This window comes from Falco biarmicus, chromosome Z, assembly GCF_023638135.1.
Source record: "Falco biarmicus isolate bFalBia1 chromosome Z, bFalBia1.pri, whole genome shotgun sequence".
Classification (NCBI taxonomy): domain Eukaryota; kingdom Metazoa; phylum Chordata; class Aves; order Falconiformes; family Falconidae; genus Falco; species Falco biarmicus.
Genome location: NC_079311.1, coordinates 75,839,545 through 75,856,698, shown reverse-complemented (window position 1 = coordinate 75,856,698; position 17,154 = coordinate 75,839,545). Strand labels below are relative to the sequence as shown.

Genomic DNA, 17,154 nt, shown 5'->3' with positions numbered 1-17,154 from the left:
GAAAAACAGGATAGCAGCAACATGTATCCTCTACACAGACCAAGGTGCACACTGTTGGACTAACACAGCCAGGTTTGGATGGGTACTTCTGATTGGAGTTTGGTCTGTCTGCCTCTGCAAGCATCCATACTGTGTTCATCTGCCAGCTGGTGACCTGGGCCATTGTGTGATGGATGCAGACAAACTGCTTGTGCCTTTGCTAAATCATAGCACATGTTCAGCTCATCTACCCTGAGAGAGCCCCAGAGCTCTGCTGGCGCTTTGCTTTGGTCCAGGCTTATGCATAATGACACTGGAGAAATGTGGTTTTGACAGTGGGTTTGTGTCTGTGCTTTGCTGCCAGACAGGCAGAGCTAGAGTGAGCCGAAGGCTAGTTCTGTTGCTGTGTTTGCATGCTTGCTCAAGGAGCGAATGTTTGCCAGTGGGAAGCCTTGAGTCAAAGTCTTCAGCCAGTATGAGTGTAAGGAGAAGTGTCTGAATCTCCCTGCTTATCCCTGTGTGCCCAAGATATGGGGAAAACATGGTGACTGGGAAGCAAATGTGCTAGGCTCCTGCAAGAGGCCATGGCTCCGTTCAGCTACTGAACCAAATGGGTAAACTGCCTGAGATGCTGGGCTGGGCAGAACGGCAAGCTCTCTGAGAGGGGTCCGTACAGCTGCATCCAGAGCTCGGCAGTGAATTACAAAGAAACTGTTGAAGCACAGAAACAAGGACGTGTGTCTAAAGATGAGTATTAAAGAAAAGCACAAGGACAAATTAATACAGAGGAAGTGAAGGTTCAAAATGAGCTGTGATTATCCTGAGTCATAAAAGGAAAGGGGAAAATATTTGGGAAGTGCATTAGAAGTTAAAGGAATGAAGAATATAAACTCATTACTAAAGCAAGCTTTCAGTTAATACTGAGTGGTATGGAGGATTAAATATTTGATGCTGTATTGTTTAATCTTACAATAAGTGTCTGAGACTGGCTGCTTAGTATGATTAATGTAACAAGAGGATGAAAGCACAGGTCAGAATAGGGAAAGAGCACGTTAAAGAATATTTAGATGAGACAGGTTCTTGCTCATCAGCAAGATTGGCTTAAACATACCCTGGAGTACTTAAAGAACTAGCCAGAGCAATTTCAAACCATTAACAGGCATTTTAGGGAGGTTTTGGGCTACATCCACCCTGTATTTCAAGCAGAGCCTAGTGTTTATATGCAAGCCCATTTACAGCATCTGAGCTGATTGAGTACCCTGACTCAGAAGCTGGGCTGGGGTGTGCTCTGAGGCATGGATGAAGGGAAGCATCACTCTGCTGTTGCCTATGGACTCACACACATTCACCTACCTGTGGCATGGAGAACTGGAACATGATACATATAAAGTCTGTGGTCATCAATCCCAAAACATTTTTCAGTGATCCTGTAAGCTGATGTCTGGCAAAAGAGGTTTCTACAGGTGCTTCCTTGAAGGGACATTTTGTGCATGCAGGGGGGATAGTGACATGGGCAAGGTACCAGAGCCCAGAAACCAGTGTCTGGACAATTCACCCAAGCTAGAGGCATCCTAAGCCAGCCACAGGGACTTCAAAAGTGTGGGTGATAGCACAGCAGTGCATCAGGCTGCACTCTGGCCTGTAGGACAAGCATGGCCATGAAAAGGAGGAAAGCTCTTGAAGGTTTGGAAGAAGTGAAAAAATATCTGGAGGAAAATGGTAGGACTGTACTCAGGGAATTACTGACCAGCCAGACCAATTCTGATGACTGGAAAAAACACTGGAATAAATGGCAGAACCATTTGTAAATGTCTAGATAATAAGGTGATTCAGAGAAGCTGACACGGATTTGTCCAGAATAAATTGTCAAGCCAGTATAATTTCTTTTCTTTCTTTTGTTTCAGAGAAATGGGCCTCATGAAAAAGGGGAAGGAAGTCAAGGTTATCACCTCTATCCATCTTGACTTGACTTAAGCTTTTGATCCAGGCTCACACAGTGACATTCTTATAACCAAAGTAGAGAAATATGAATTAGGTAAAATCACCATAAAGAGGCTGCTCAGGTGGCTCAGGCAGTGTGCTCAAAGAGCAGTTATACAGAGCTTGCTGTCGGACTCTGAAGAAGCTTCAAGTGAGACCCTGTACCTGTTAATCTTAGTCTTCTTTTGATCGATACTTTCATTAATAACTCTGATTGCAGAATAGTGAAGCCCCCTTGGGAGGACAAGGCACTTTGCAGGACATGATTATGTTCAAAATGATCTTGATAAATTGGAAAAAAGACCCAAAATCAATGTGATGAAATTCAATAAAGAGAAGAGCAAATACTATGTTTAGAAAGGGGAAATTAAATACACAGATACGAAACAGGGGATGACTGGTTAGACAGCAAAGTGCCAGAAGGGGAGGGTGTAGCAGATCACTGCCAATGGTCAGCAATGTTATATGCAGCACATGTGTCATTCTGATTTATTAGCTGGAATATAAGATAAAGGAGGTTGTAACTCCTGTCTGCTAATGCCTACAGGTAGCCCTGTACCATGTGTTTGCAGCTGCAGAGAAGGGCTGAAGGGGAAGAACAGGAATGGTAAAGGCTTGGAGGGCAGGACTTGGAACTAACAGTTGAAGCAATTGTGTTTGTTGGGTTTGTAGAAAAAAGAAAGGAGCAGTGACACAGCAACCTTTTCTTGCCTGTTTCAAGACTTTCATAAAAAGGCAAATAAACCATCGTTCACTGTGTCCGCTGGGGAGATGGTAGGAGTAATTGGCTTGACTTGTGGTAAAGGAAATTTCCTGTAAAAGGCTAATTAAGCACTGATGTATCTACAGGGAGGTTGTTGAGTGTTTGTTGTTGGAGGCTTGTGAGAACAGCCTTATGTGAATTGTCACCAGTGGTAGCAGTGTGTCCAGTCTGCCTCAGAGCATGACAGATACCCTTTTCGGGTCCCTCCAAACCCTGCGTTGCCATGATGGTTTTGCTTAGGACTGTACTGATTGCCAGGCTGACACTGGAAGGAATTTTCCCCAGGTCATACTGGCAGGGACTTTCCTCAGCAGCCCATGGAGTTGTTTGCTTGCTGGAGTCATCCGAGTGTCTTATTTAGCTAGTTTGTGCAGGAGTGACCTATAGATTTGATAAAGCCTTTGTCTTTCCCCTTCTCTAACTGTGACAGACTTTATCCATTATTTTAGTCATTGAATGAGCAAAATGCTCTTATTTCACTTCAGGCAGGTGTCAGCAGGGCCATGGTACTCCAATGCTGGCAAAGGGCTCCTTAAAGGATAATTAATAGAAAGGGAGGGAATTACTCATCAGTCAATGTGCATGTGTTGCATTGGCACCCCACAGCTGAGCTTTGGCAAGCCGGATAGATTTGTGTCTGCAGTAGCAGGTGTCATCTTGTAAGAAAGGCAGGCAGATCCTGCCTGTGGCTGCCTGCAAAGCCATCAAGTCAGGCTCATGGCTGGGATGATTTTGACCAATTGTATTTTGTCAGTGTGACTAACAGCCTCTGTGCCGTGAAAAGTAATCAAACATTATTTCTTATGTAGGAATGACATCAGAAACATGGGAATTTTCAAATCAGATTGAATAAATGGTCTTATCTCCTGCTGGACAGGAGCCATTACCAGCTGCCATGGACAAAGATGAAAGTATTTCCTTGCTAAGAATGGATGGATTATTGCCCTGCTAGCCTGCTGTATATGGCAGTGAACATGCAGGTTTTAATCTTTATTTTTCTATGAAACAGGGGTTTGAATAGTCTCAACTTCTTTATAAATAAACAGGTTTTAAGAAATAAAAATTAAGAAGTCGTAGGCTCTTCTAACAGCAATGAGTTTCACACACTAATTTTGCACTACAAAAATAGTCAGGTTAAAGATCACACAAAAAAATAGCAGTGGATCCGTGATTTTATTACAGGTCTCATCATGATCAGGCACAGCAAATGACTTGCTGCTGGGTTTGCTTGTCTCCTTTCTGCAGTTTACACACACTTTCATTTCTCATGTGGTACTTTACTCTTAGTTGTATCATAATTGAACTTTTGCTGTAAATTGTTTCATGCAGCTAAAATCCTGGCTTGATTATCACATGCTTCAGGAGATTAACTTCTTGCCACTACACACACAATTGCCTGGTTCTCTCGTCAAATGCTCCACCCTGCACAGCACAGATAGTGCTAATGACAGGAGGTTGTGCCGTGTTCACGGGCCTCTGGGAGCAGAGAAAAGGCCAGTTCTGATCAGATGCCCGATTTGATTGCAGTATCATGATAGCTAATTACTTTAATAAGCATTCATGGGATTCAGAGATCGGGAGAAAAAAGATCACAAATACTATTAAGGTGTCAGAGATGTTGAAGGAAAACTGAAAGGGGTAAGTGCCAATTTCTGTTTTCTGGAATTCATGCTAATGTCACTGAGAGCTGCTGACAGTCATTTGAGGGCAGATCCTAATGCCCTTCAGGGACTGTGCTCAAGCTGTCTACAATATGTACTTAACTCAGGTGCTGTGGACTGCTTTAAATGTAGGAGCAGGAGTACCCCAAGCAAATCAGCCTACTTACCTTATGGGGCTGGTGACTCCCCCTGTCTGTGTAAGGGATGAAGAGAAGTAGTTGTGACACCTAACTGAGTACCGACAATAGAAAACTTGAATAGATCTCCATCACAGAGAGGGTGTTTGGAGTTGGGCAAACCCTGGGGAAAAGCTCTTCACTTGGGGAAAGCTGAAAGGAATTGGCTTGGGGAAAAAACAAACATGAGCTCATGATAGCACTTCTATTGTCATTCACCTCTAGATGAGGTTTCTGCAATATGTGTTAGCATAGACCTGAGGACTGAGGAGTTGTGTCTGCACATGGTGTTCAGGGTGGATTCCAGCTGCTGAGCCTTCATCCATGTATTTTCCACTGCTGTGATGGGCTGTCACTTGGCTCTAGCTCAGGTGCAAAATGTTTACACTGTACTTGGCAAGCGCAGAGCTGAGAACTCAGCTGCATCTGCCCCTGCACAACTCAAGCAGCGCTCACTAATGAGCATCTAGATGTACACTGAGAGGGGGCAAGCTGGGACTCTTCATTCAGGGAGGGTCTGGACCAGCTTTGATTCTAGCATGTGCATTGTGTAAGCAACCTGGATGGTGGCTTTAGACTTCAGGAAGGCTCAGACCCATGCTGACTGAGTACAGGTATGTGGCACCTGCATTTGTCTTCCACATGTAGCTCAGGGCATTGCTGGGTTCAGGCTGCAGGTTTCAGATACTGGAGAACCCCTTTGCTTGCAGTGTAGTCCTGTCTCAGCAGAGGATATCTAAGCCATTTGTCCTAACTGCTCCCAGGTTTAAATGGCAAAACCTTTGCACATCGTTTTGGTAGGAGATACTGTCTTAAATATCTTCCCCTACCTCAGGTGAACACAGTTTGCCTTAGAGGTGTGTAGAAGTATGTCTGGTTTTCCCAAGTATTTGGGAAAGTAGACTGAAGAGAAGAACATGAGTTAGAGGAGAGGTGTGTTGGACATAGAAATAAAAACATCTTCTTGTCAGACAATTTTAGAGTGACATTTTTAAAAGCTCTGATTTGAAGCATAACTCTTTTTCTGTGCACAGTATGAGACACAATGGGTGTGTGTTTGTAACCAGTTCCCCTGAACTCTGTGTTTGTCACTTTGAATTAAAACTCCTCACTACATCAACCCCTTCATCTGAAGCAGCTGCAGGTGACCGTCATTGTCAGCAGTAGTTCATGATCCCAGGGATATGTTCCTGGAATAGATATACCCAGGACATTTTGTGCATGGTGGCCAGCCATGGAAATCACTGTTCTCCATATATGCCATTTAACCTATCTTTTTATCTCTAGCCATTTTATTCTAGGCCATATTGAATTGCACTATTCCTTTAATGCCAGATAGCAAAGTGGTTCCACTTGGAGCCCTAAAATTTCTCCTGTGCAAGGATGTTCAAAGGTATATGCTACTCAAGTCTCTTCAATTGCGCCTTATGGACATGAAACTGGCATTTTGATGTATTCCTAGATGGATTCTTTTTATATTTTATTTTTCCATCCTCAGAATAGTGTGTTCTAGGTAGGACACATGTTCACGAAAGGATTAATTACTCTTTGCTGAGTCTCTTGCTGAATTTTCATGCTCCACAGAACTTCACAGCATAAACAATTTTACAAAAGAGAATTAACACAGTTTATCCCAAGGAGGTATCATCAGAATACCCAGTCTGTGTAATTAAAGTACTGAGAATGCTGCTTGTCTTCTGGAATAGGTACCAAGTATTAGGTAGAGTATTTAGTAAGCTCTATGATAATCATGCCCATTTATCATGTTTATGGGATAATGTTTAGGGAAATGTATCTGCTGTACTGCTTGGACAGAAACAGATATACTTTTGAAAACCTCAGCAGAACCTGTGGAAGTGCTTGTCCCCATCCTGAACTGACAGATGCCCACAGGAGTGTGTGCTGACAGGCCCAATGACAACTCATCCTTTTCCCTTCAGTCTGATTGAATTCCCAGATCTGAAAATCGAGTGTTCTTAATGCTTTTGGTCTAACTGAAATGTCTCTTCTAAACTGTAAGCCATTTATCTGAGTTCTAATCTCTCCTGCTGAGCTGTCACAGTCAAAAGGCAGATCTCCTTACCAGGCAGACAGATGCTCTGAAGGTGTAGGGAGGATTTCAATTTTAATGGAGACATTTTCATCTCTCTGAAACAGAAGTACTCCAAGGACCTATGTCACACATTGTCTGCAAGGGCTCATCTGCACTCCACATAGGGACAGAAAGCTAATTTGAGGTTGTCTGGCTGAAGGGTAGCCATATGGCACTGCACTTCGAGTAATTAGCCAGATGGGAAGGGGTTAATTTGTGGAGGGTCAGTGATATACTCAGGTGTCTTGAGTCCTTTCTGTGGGCACCACTGGTGTCATCTGGAGATGTCTTAGGGGATCTCTGGGATGATGCATAGTGCCGTAGTGCAATACGCTGCATAGCTAGCATTTCACAAGGCCCATCCTTAATGGCAGTGGTCCTAACACTGCTGGGGGAGATGGCCATGGGCAGGTGCAGAGTCCCCGGGTGTGGGATTTTGCCCCCTCTCTAGAGCATCCCTGCAAGAAACTGAGTGACAGGAGAAGCTGGAGGCACTTCTGAAACTGCCTGTGAAGGTAAGGGTGTTCGAACATGTTGAGAACCAGCAGGCCTCTGGGGTGGCAACCAGCTGCTTTTTAGGAAGGATTTCAGAAGACCCTGTTAAGGGCATGGAACTTTGTCTGGCTAATGCTGAGTGCCTTGTGCTGACTGGGACTATCTCCTTGTTTTAAGGTCAAGTGGCAGAAGGATGACATGGACAACAATTTGAACTTCTTCTCCGTCTCCTCGGATGGTCGGATTGTTTCATGGACTTTAGTTAAGGTAAACAGTAGGTGATGATTTCTTTTCCCAGCCAAATTATGATTAATTGCCTCCAAAGTTCGATGACGCATTAGTTTTATTTTTATATTTAATGAGCCAGGTTTGAAAAGAAGTGGCAGCAAAAGATTGTAGGTGCAGCCACAGCTGGGTCTGGGGCACCATGTTAAACTCTGAAGTGAGCAGAACCAGCCTGCCCCTTGCTCAGGACCTAACCTTCATCCTGCCTGCACCTGTAGCAACCCACGGGCCTGAGTATGAGATCATTCTCCTGAGGCTGCAGGAATTCAAGACTGGTCCTTGCTTTGAAACTTTCTGTGTTCCAGGGGCATCATCCAGAGACAGAGCAATCTATTTTCTTCCCCAGTGTTAAGACTCTTACCCCTAAAATGCTCCCCTATGTATTGAATTCAGAATGGGAAAGAGATGGTGCAAATTTCTTCCCCTGCTGCCAAAGTAGCACTGGGTAAGCTCGCAGTGGGATGGCAACACGCAGTCAGACAGGCAGAGGGTTTCCCCCTACCATGACATTGCTAGCACACACTCAACACAACTGCCTTTGATCACTTTTTCTTTTAGAGTACATACATTCACAAGAACTTAGCATTAATGTCCCTAAATGACCCTTAAATGTATGTCTCTGAATTTCAACATGTGTTTTTTTCTGTTGGCTATTTGATTTTACATTTTGAAGATTTTCAAATTCTTTACTTAAAAACTAATTTAATTGCCCTGAATACGAGTCTGCAGATGGACTCTGACAGCAAGTCATGTAGTAGAGGGTCTTCTGCAACATTTCTGTGATTCATCTGTGCTTGACTGTGTTACCACGTTATAAGCTGGTGTTTTTTTCTGTCCCTTGAGCACATAGATTTACCTCCTTAAGCATCCGTGGTGCGACTTCTAAGACCTGCATCCACTTAACACAATGCTATTTCTACTTATTCCTTGCCCTTCTGTTATAAACTTGTCCATACCCATACGGAAAGCACTGTTTTAAGATCTGTTTGAGGTGAAGTTACCTCTGAAATTGCCAGAGCTGGGATGTACTTAGCAGGCAAGAAAGTGGCAGGGGTGGAAAACAGCAAAGTTTTGGGTGCTGTTTGGGTTCTTCTTTTGGACAGAAATTCAACACGAAAAGCAAGAAACAGAATGAAAAGGTTGTTTTGTTACAATCTGTGGGTTTGTACCCAACAAGGAGAAATGGATAATCTGCTTGAATGCCAGTTTTGCAAAAGAGCCATCTCTGGGTTTTATTTAGAATAAAATTGAAGAGACTCCAGAGGTCTTCTGCAAATCCATAGTATAAATAGGGAATAAATGAAAGAGAGCTTCATTAATCTTTTTGACAGGACTATACAGAAGTAAAGCTTCTTCAAACACTGATAGCTGTTTGACACTTCTGAAACCGAGAGCAGAAAGTGAATAAATTCATTCTTACTTCCAGCTAGATTTTGGCAAGCTACACTCAAAATTTGGATAGAAGAACTGTCAAATGTCAGCTTAGAGGCAGCTGATCTGCCTTGACCGTACTGGTTGTCTCTGTTAGAAATGGGCACGATAACTTTGGACAAACTGCGCGATCACACATGAGCTGTGTGTGCTTAGGCTATCATCTCGGCTTGGTTTTGGGTCATCATGAAGGTGTGAAATGGTGAGGAAAGATGCAGGACTTCTGCAGCTGGATGACTTGACTCTCCCACCTTGGGTGCACATGTGGCCTATCAAAAAGGAGAAGGAATCAGTTGGGCTGCAGCCTGGCACTGCTTCTCAAACTGATCCTCAGCAATCCCAGGGTTGATTAGTGGTTGTAGTTCACCCTTCCTACATGACCTAGAGCTAAATTACTGAACATCTCTGGACCTCCTTATCACTTGAGGCTAATAACAGCAAAAGGGAAATAGGCAGCTGCAAGGCCTAATTCACCAATGCTTTCAAAGTACTTTACAATTGTTAGGCAGAAGCAACATATTATTTTATTGTTCAGTGTTCCTGTAAGGCCAAACTGTCCAACAGCCTGTTTACTCAGAGGAAGATGCAAATGGCTCTGGTGACAAACAGCCCCAGGAACAGATGCATTTTGCAGACTGTGAAGCTGGATACAAAACAAAAGCAGCACAGCAGGGAAGTAAGAACTTTGTGAAGGTGAGAGGCTACAGAAGCTCTCCACAGAGGTCTCAGCCACGTGGGGGTGCCAGGAGGCATCTTCAGGGAAAGGCTGCAAAAGGTGCGTGCTTAGAGAAAAGGTCTTGTGTGGGCTACCTTTCTACCAGAAAAGAGAGTTAAGTGTGCTAGCACATCTCTGGGTCTGCACAGGTCATGTGTCTGACCTCTGTGAGACACACTGGTTATATCAATGTGACCAGCTGCGGGCAGCTCCACAACTGCTCTTCAGACCAGACCCGTGTGGCCACCAGGCATTGCTTAGACAGGACAGATGCTCTCTGGAAAGCAGGCAGACCTGAGAGCCTGAGCAGAGGCAAGTGCCTGCTTAGCATGCCCTGACTGCACTCCCAGCAGCCCACCAGCAGTCCTATTTGGATGGGCAGTGAGTGGTATTTGGCATATATTCTGCTCCTGAATTCTCGGGGCACTGCTCTTTCCAGTTCTTGCACACATACACCAGCATATAGGGCCTCTTCCTTAGCATCACTCATGCCTTTACCGACTGAATCTGACTTGAGGTAAGCCATGTGCTGCAAGAAGAGTGACTAAAAGAAAGTAGGGCTCCACAAACTGCGGGAGTCTGTCCTGCTTCTCGCTGCTCTATTAGAGAACAGTTACTGCCATCAATAGGCCAGGGCACGTGGGTGTGCAGCAGTGCAAATTAGTGAGAAGGAAGTACACCGTTTTATGGGGTTTTACCTTTATTGAACCTTCTGTAAATTTGTACCCCCAAAACACGATAAAAATGTCTTACAGAATGTGGTCCCCTCTGAGCTGCAGTATTGAACAGATGCTCACAAGGTCTTCTCCCGCCTTTCCTAACATGCAGTTCCCTCAGATTGACTTTGCCAGGCAGAATCTCTTTTTCTACCTGAGTTCTGCTCTGGGCTTAGAGAAGCTCCAACTAAAGCCTGATTCACTGAGCTAAGAAGTTATGTTTTGTTCTCATAGTGCTCCAGTGGGAAATCTGCAAATTCATGAAAACATCCAGTCCACAGCCCACACTGCTCACTAATTTAATCTTTAGTTCTTTGTTCTTTTTATCAGCCCCACAGTATTCTTATATTCATAACCATCTCCATTCTGCAGTGGTATTTTAATTCCCAAAGCTAGGCTAAGAATGGATCATTGCCCTCTCGCTGTTTCCTCATACTCACCCACATTGTGTCCATTTTCTTCTGTCTCCCACCTCAACTGTAAACAATTTGGGACCCAGCCTTTTTGCCCTGTGTCCATACATCACCTAGCACAGCAGTGTTGTGGCCTGCAAAGTCTGCTGGTAACAGCAACATTGGGCGCTTCTCCCCTGGGGGAGCTGCTTGCTAGATGTTGCTGTTATTTGAATCTCAGAGCCTGTGAGGTTGTGAGTATTGGGAACCGAGGCTGCTCTGGCAATAATAGCAAGATGGTAAGTTACTACCCGTTAGTTCAGATTTTAGTTAGCTTCGTGATAAATATGCAATACTCATCTTAAACCACACAGGGTGGTGTCACAACACAATGATTTAAGCTGACAATGTTAACCTCCACTCAAAAACGTTGACCTCAAAACCCAAAGCTTTTCAGGTCAGCTGCCTGTGTCTGGGTGATGTACCAGAGGCTCTCTGTTCCAGGGCACCACAGCATCAGTTTCCTGGGGGTTTTACGTACAACAGCATGTTAGCAAGTTGCCAACTGCCAGTATGAAGCATTAAGCAACTTTTGGACAGCTTTTTAAAATTCCTCCATAAAATTTGCCATTTCAAAGTACTGAATGTCTATGTATTGTTGCTGTGAAGTATGTTATTCATGTGGAATCTCCTCTGCCTACAGAATGAGCTGGTTCATACAGATGTCATCAAGCTGTCAGTAGAGGGAACAATGACCCAGGGGCCAGAGAGGCTGCAGCTGCAAACATTTGGTAGGAGCCCAAATCTTTGCCATGCTGGTTAATTACTAATATAAAGCCTTTAATCAGGCATTCTGGGGAATTAAATTGGGAGTGGGGTGCTAAGATGAAAGGAGCTAAAGAAAGGTTATGCCTCTTTGCTTTCATTATGTAGTAGGGCAAAGTCTGTCTAGAGCGATGGGCAAAAATTGAGTCAAATTTTGCTGGTTACATCTTGCCTTTACTTGCAAGAAAAAGATGAACATTAATTCAAAAAATGTTTTACTGGGATATCCCGATGCAGACAAGGCACAGGCATTACCTGTATTTGTCAAAACTAAGTCAGTTTTGTTCTTTCTGCCAGACCTTGATCTGGACTGGCCAAATTAAGATGAAAAGCAGCTTTGCCCTTTCTGGGGTGCACAGCTCATCCAGCCAGTGGTGGGATGTGCCTTATTGGGTTATGTCTTTCTCAAAGCGCAGCATCTATTCTGAGCTACTATATTAGTCTCCCTCTATACAAGGTGGAGACAGTGCAGTCCTAGGCTGAATCCCCTCACTCTGACCATCCTGTGTTTGAGACAGGATGGGATGAGTCAGCTGTGGAGGTCCTGGACCACACAAGGAGCTTGGAGAATCCCCTAATCATCCTACTGCACCTGCTTTTGGCTGTGAAGCTGTGATCTGGGTTTGGAGAAGGCCCCTGCCCATGGCATGGGGCTTGGAACTAGATGATCTTTAAGGTCCCTTCCAACCCAAACCATCCTATGATTCTATGATTTAAGTATTTCTGTGTTTCTAGGGTAGTAATTGCTGAACCATTATGTTTGTGAGAAGGTTTGTGTTGCCACATAGGCTGCAAGAGATCAGCTAAAGCAGTACACTGCAGAACTCTCAGGGGCTTTGGGATTATTTGTTAGCGTTAGCGCGAAATGGATTTTCAGAGACTTGTCTTGAATAGCTAACAAACTATTTAAATGTTAAAAATGCAGACAGGAATACAGGGTTGAAATGACCTTAACAATTCCTTTGAGGACTACATTTTGTTAACGTTTAAGAGAGCTGCCTTTGCAGAAAGTTCTCTGTAACTATGTGCTTCTGAGCCTTGTCTGCTTGTTTCTGTTTCTCATCTGATGATTACTGTGGGTGTCCCTGCTGGTCAACAGCTCCAAGTTGCTGTCACACTCTGCAGACATCCCATCTTCACACAAGTACCCTGCTGAAATTTTCTTTCACTACCATGAGAATTGGCACTCTTGGATGATGTTGCATCTGCCTTGGGAGCAGAAGCTGCAAAATCTGAAGGACTCACATCCTGTTGTGGTAGATACCTGTTTTGAACACAGTTCACAATGTTGCTCGATTCAGGGCTTTTGAAGTTAAGAGAATCCTTCTGTGCCTGGCAGAGGATTTCTTCCCAAATCATATCCTTTGCTATTGGCTTTACTGAAATGAGCTTGCTAAATGGCTTCTGAGCTAAGAATGAAAAGGGCACAGGGAGGTATGATGTGGTGTTTTCTTTCTGGGCTCTTTTATGCATGGGAAACCATTTGTATTTTTATGAATACTGAACAAACGAAAAAGATCTGTCATTCCCCAGTATGAGGCAAGCCTGGTCCTCATGGCTTTTACATTTGCACCAGTCATTTTATATTGTTACCAGAGTGAATCCTGGTCCAATCTGTTCTTCCAGTTCCTTTCCAGTTCTTCTAGTTTGCTTTTCCGTTCTCTGCGTTGGATTTTCAAATTGCAGGTCTTGGGGACAGGCACAGCTTGGAAAGTTTTTGTGGAAGGGGTGGCTCTAATTTCTTTTGGGAGCTTCTGGCTAATAAATCACTTCTGAAAACACTGACAGTGTGTGTGTACCACAGGCAGAGTGTGTGCCGGCCAGATGAACCAGTTCTCTGTCTGACAGACTTTTCTTCTGTTAACAGGCTGTGGGACATCATTTGATTTTCACAAAAAGATAGACTATTTGTTTCTTGTTGGTACTGAAGAGGGAAAGATCTATAAGGTAAGAAGGCTTTCTCTGTCCCTTATTTTACATCCCCTGACCTGTGTTTGTCTTTCAGTTCATCATCTTAACTGTTTGCTCAGGCAGTGACAAAGGTACAACTTCAGAGCCTGGTCCTGCCCTTGGATCCCTATGGTGAGCCTGAGACCAGTACAGAGCCACAGAGGGTCGCAGAGAGCTCTCTGCACAGATCCAATTAAGACCTTATTTTGCAGAAACGTTTTTCATGCAAACTGCATCCCAGAATGCTTTGCAGATTGCAGCTGTGCAAGTGAGGCGCTATGATCAGAGCAGAAGTTAAAAGGCATTGATCCTCTGCCCTCATGGCTATGGGGAAATGGCAGGGGAAAATCTCAGCTCTTTTCCTTTTTAGACCTGTTATCCCATGAGCAGTGAGGCTAATGAAGCCTCATTTCCTATGGATCAGTATCCCACAGCCCTTCCCTTCCACAATTACATCCCAGATCCTTTCCCCAGTCCCACTTTCTCCTTGCCCTCCTATCTCCAGTTCTTCACTATGTACTCCAATCCTTCCTCCCTCTGATGACCCCCATGCTGTCCCCAGCTCGGTGATGCCACCACCAAGCTATAACCCTTGATTCCTGCAGGCAGTGCTGGCTGCCTCCCCTCCAGTGTGCTCCTGCAGCCTTATGCACAGTTCCAGCTGGGAGCTGTCTGCCAACCAGCTCCAGTCATGTGATGAGGGCAGCAGCCAAACTTTCCTTGCCCTTCCTGGGGTGGGGGCATCTCCCAGATGTTTGCACTCTGGGGCCATCCCTTTTTATAGAATGTGTAAGACCTTAATATTGCCAAGTCCCACATGCAGCCAGCTTTGGCTGAAGTTGCCAGTGAGGTCAAAAGTTGTTTGGGAGGAGAGACAAGCAGACAGCAGGACACAGTCATTGTGTTTCCTTAAGAAATCAAGCCAAAAATAGGAAGTTTCAAGATCTGCTGTATTTAGCCTTGAAAATAAAGCCAGTAGTATCTTACTCACAGAACTTTTGTTTACACAGCATTCCTCTGAGCTGGCTTTGGGGCTTTGTTAATATTGTAGCCACTGTTGGGGGGTGGACCATCAGCAGGAGGCTGATGTGCAGGGATCCATCCAGCCATCCCTGAAGGATGCTGTAAGCTCCTTCCCTGTGTCTTGCCTGCAAAAGAGAAACAAAACAGAGAAAAAGAACCCAAAGGAAGTCATATTCTGAAATCACTGTCACTCATTTAGGCAAGATGGGATTACAAACAAATATGTATCACTTCCAGAAGGACGATGCTGATTGGAATCTCTCCCTCTGCCAGGCAGTATCTAGGGAGGATTTCTGGGCAGTGCTTACTTGCATTGGACAAGACAAGTGCAGAAGGGAGGTGGGAGAAGTGGGGGGACTGATGGGCTATGGGCAGTGAGGTAGGTGCAATGACTTTTTGTTGATGCTTTCAGGATACACAGCATCTGTTCAGACACGGGCAGATGTTCTGAGTTGGCTGGTCACTCATGGGAGTTGATACCCTGGGTATTGTACTCTAAATTGTTTGGGTACTGTTGTGCCTAGTCCTGATCAAAAAGGCAGTAAGGAACCACATGTTTTAACTTAATCTATGCTTAGGTGAGTTATGGATACTCAGTGGATATCAGCGTTAGGTGGGGGCCACCAGTTTTCCTTCAGGAGAAATGTTTAGTCTGGTGTCTTGGCTGAGTTACATAGCAAAGGAAGTCCTTCGTGGAGAAGCACTGGATAGGAACAGAATTTGGCAGCATCTGCCTTGACAAAGCTGTAGGTGTACCTGCCTTGGATGATCTTCAGTGAAACTAGAACTAGAATGGGATTTTGCTATAAGAAGTAGTCCCAGACATGAAGACACGGATATTTTAACCAGTTCTGGGTGGATCAATGCAGAGAGATACTGTCATACAGAATCTTCTCTTTTATTGGTGCTAAGGCTGATTTCAGAGTTACTGGTAAGCAGCAAAACATTCCTGCATTGGTGGGCCATAGGGAAAAGTGGGACTACTCACATTGTGCAACACTGCCCTATAAAATGCAAGTGTTCCCGTGGGCAGGAAGAGGCAATCTTCCATCAGATTGTATGGGCTAACACAGGGAAGAGACATCTTGTGCCTAGCACAAGCAAGCCTCCATAGTATCCACAAAAACGGGGGGAAGAGTGCACCCTTAGCATCCCCCAAGAGTTTGCTACAATCAGTTTCAAGACTTTTGGGATTGGCTGCTGCTCCAGTCATTTCTCGTGGACTACCACACACCTTCATCACACCCTTTACTGAAACACTGCATGCTGAACCCAGTATTGGAGCTACCCGTGGACTGCCTCCTGGAGCCTTGCTCCACGCAGATGCTGAAAACAGTGACAGTCTTGCAGCTGTTGGAGCAGCTCTTGGGTCCTGTGGCTGCACTGAGCAGGAGTGAGCTGCTCAGGTGTCTGTGCTGCCCTTGCCCTTGCCACTGCGTGTTGAGTGAGAGGGACGGATTCCTTACACGCTGTATGAGTCAGGGCTGAATTTTAGCTTATTTGTTAAATAAATTGGTACGAGAATTTCAGGGAGGCATTTTTTCAGAGACCAAGCATGCCCACAAATAGCATGATAATATGTTAATTCCTTAGCTGCAGAACAATTACAGTGAATTTTTAAAAATGGCTTAGTTAATAGTGTTTCTGAAGCCAAGAAATCATTATCTTAATTACACACAGACCTATCTATTGCCCTTTTATGTAGAGGACAAACTGTTTCTGCATTAATATGATTCTGTAATGCAAAACTGCCTCTTTGCATATCCTATTTGCTGTTTAGGAATTGTTCAGCTTTAGTATCACAAAGTATCATCTCTGAGATTCATATTGAAACATTATTGTGGCTTCAACTCTGGTCATAATTACTTATTAATAAACAGGGCTTCAATGGAAAAAATGTGATGAGATTTGAACATATTCATGTAAGAGGGTTTTTTCAGTCTTAAGCAGTTTGCTTGAGAGTGTAACAAATTAATATAATAAAACTCAGTGCAAGACTATATAGGAGGAAAAGTTGATGCTAATTTTAAACAAAACTAATTTCCCTCATTCATTCTCTCATACTAAGCACCAGGACATTTGTACCTGTGTGGTCAGGACAGGATTTCTTGTGGTTATACAGATGACAAAGGATGCTGGCTGCTGAGTCCTTATCTCATCTCATGGGTTTTCCTTAAATGATGATGACAAACTGGTGTTTGGACAGCTTCCAGTGACTGTTTAGTAATGGCGAGATCATTTGCCTCAGTGTCTAGTCTCGCTTTGTCTTAGGCAAAGTTGTTTTCCCTGTCTGGTTATTTTATGGGTTGAGTTCTGTTCCTCATCTTCTTGCCACCTTAGCTTTGGGGCTTCTGTTTGTTCTGGTTATCTTGTCACTTGGCTGACTGCATTTGCCATCAATTAACACAGGTTTTCTCCTTTACCATTTCCTGTTGTTTCTCCTGATGCATTCACATGCCTCTGTTTCCATTCATAAGTGTTTCTACAAATCTTAGCATTTCTGTTACAGATCTCTAGCAAAAACCAAGGAGACCCTCTGGTGTTGCTGATAACAGCTGTCCACAACAACAGTTTGTGCCAGTGGTTTCTGAAGGGCAGCTGGGTGTCCTGATCTGTCTGAGAGTGCCAGTGTTGGGCAGTACTCTGTTGCCAGATACAAACCTCCTTTGAA

General features: G+C 44.2%; 1 protein-coding gene across 3 annotated transcripts in view; it reads left to right on the top strand.

Moving 5' to 3' along the window:
- The window catches only part of DNAI1 (dynein axonemal intermediate chain 1), a 150,915-nt gene that overhangs the window by 87,720 nt on the left and 46,041 nt on the right, over positions 1 to 17,154 (top strand). For all 3 annotated transcript variants that reach the window (XM_056323884.1, XM_056323883.1, XM_056323882.1), the window contains 3 exons: positions 7,324 to 7,413; positions 11,389 to 11,476; positions 13,378 to 13,457. In XM_056323884.1, coding sequence (XP_056179859.1) covers positions 7,324 to 7,413; positions 11,389 to 11,476; positions 13,378 to 13,457 — 258 coding nt within the window. The remainder of the gene's footprint in view (positions 1 to 7,323; positions 7,414 to 11,388; positions 11,477 to 13,377; positions 13,458 to 17,154) is intronic.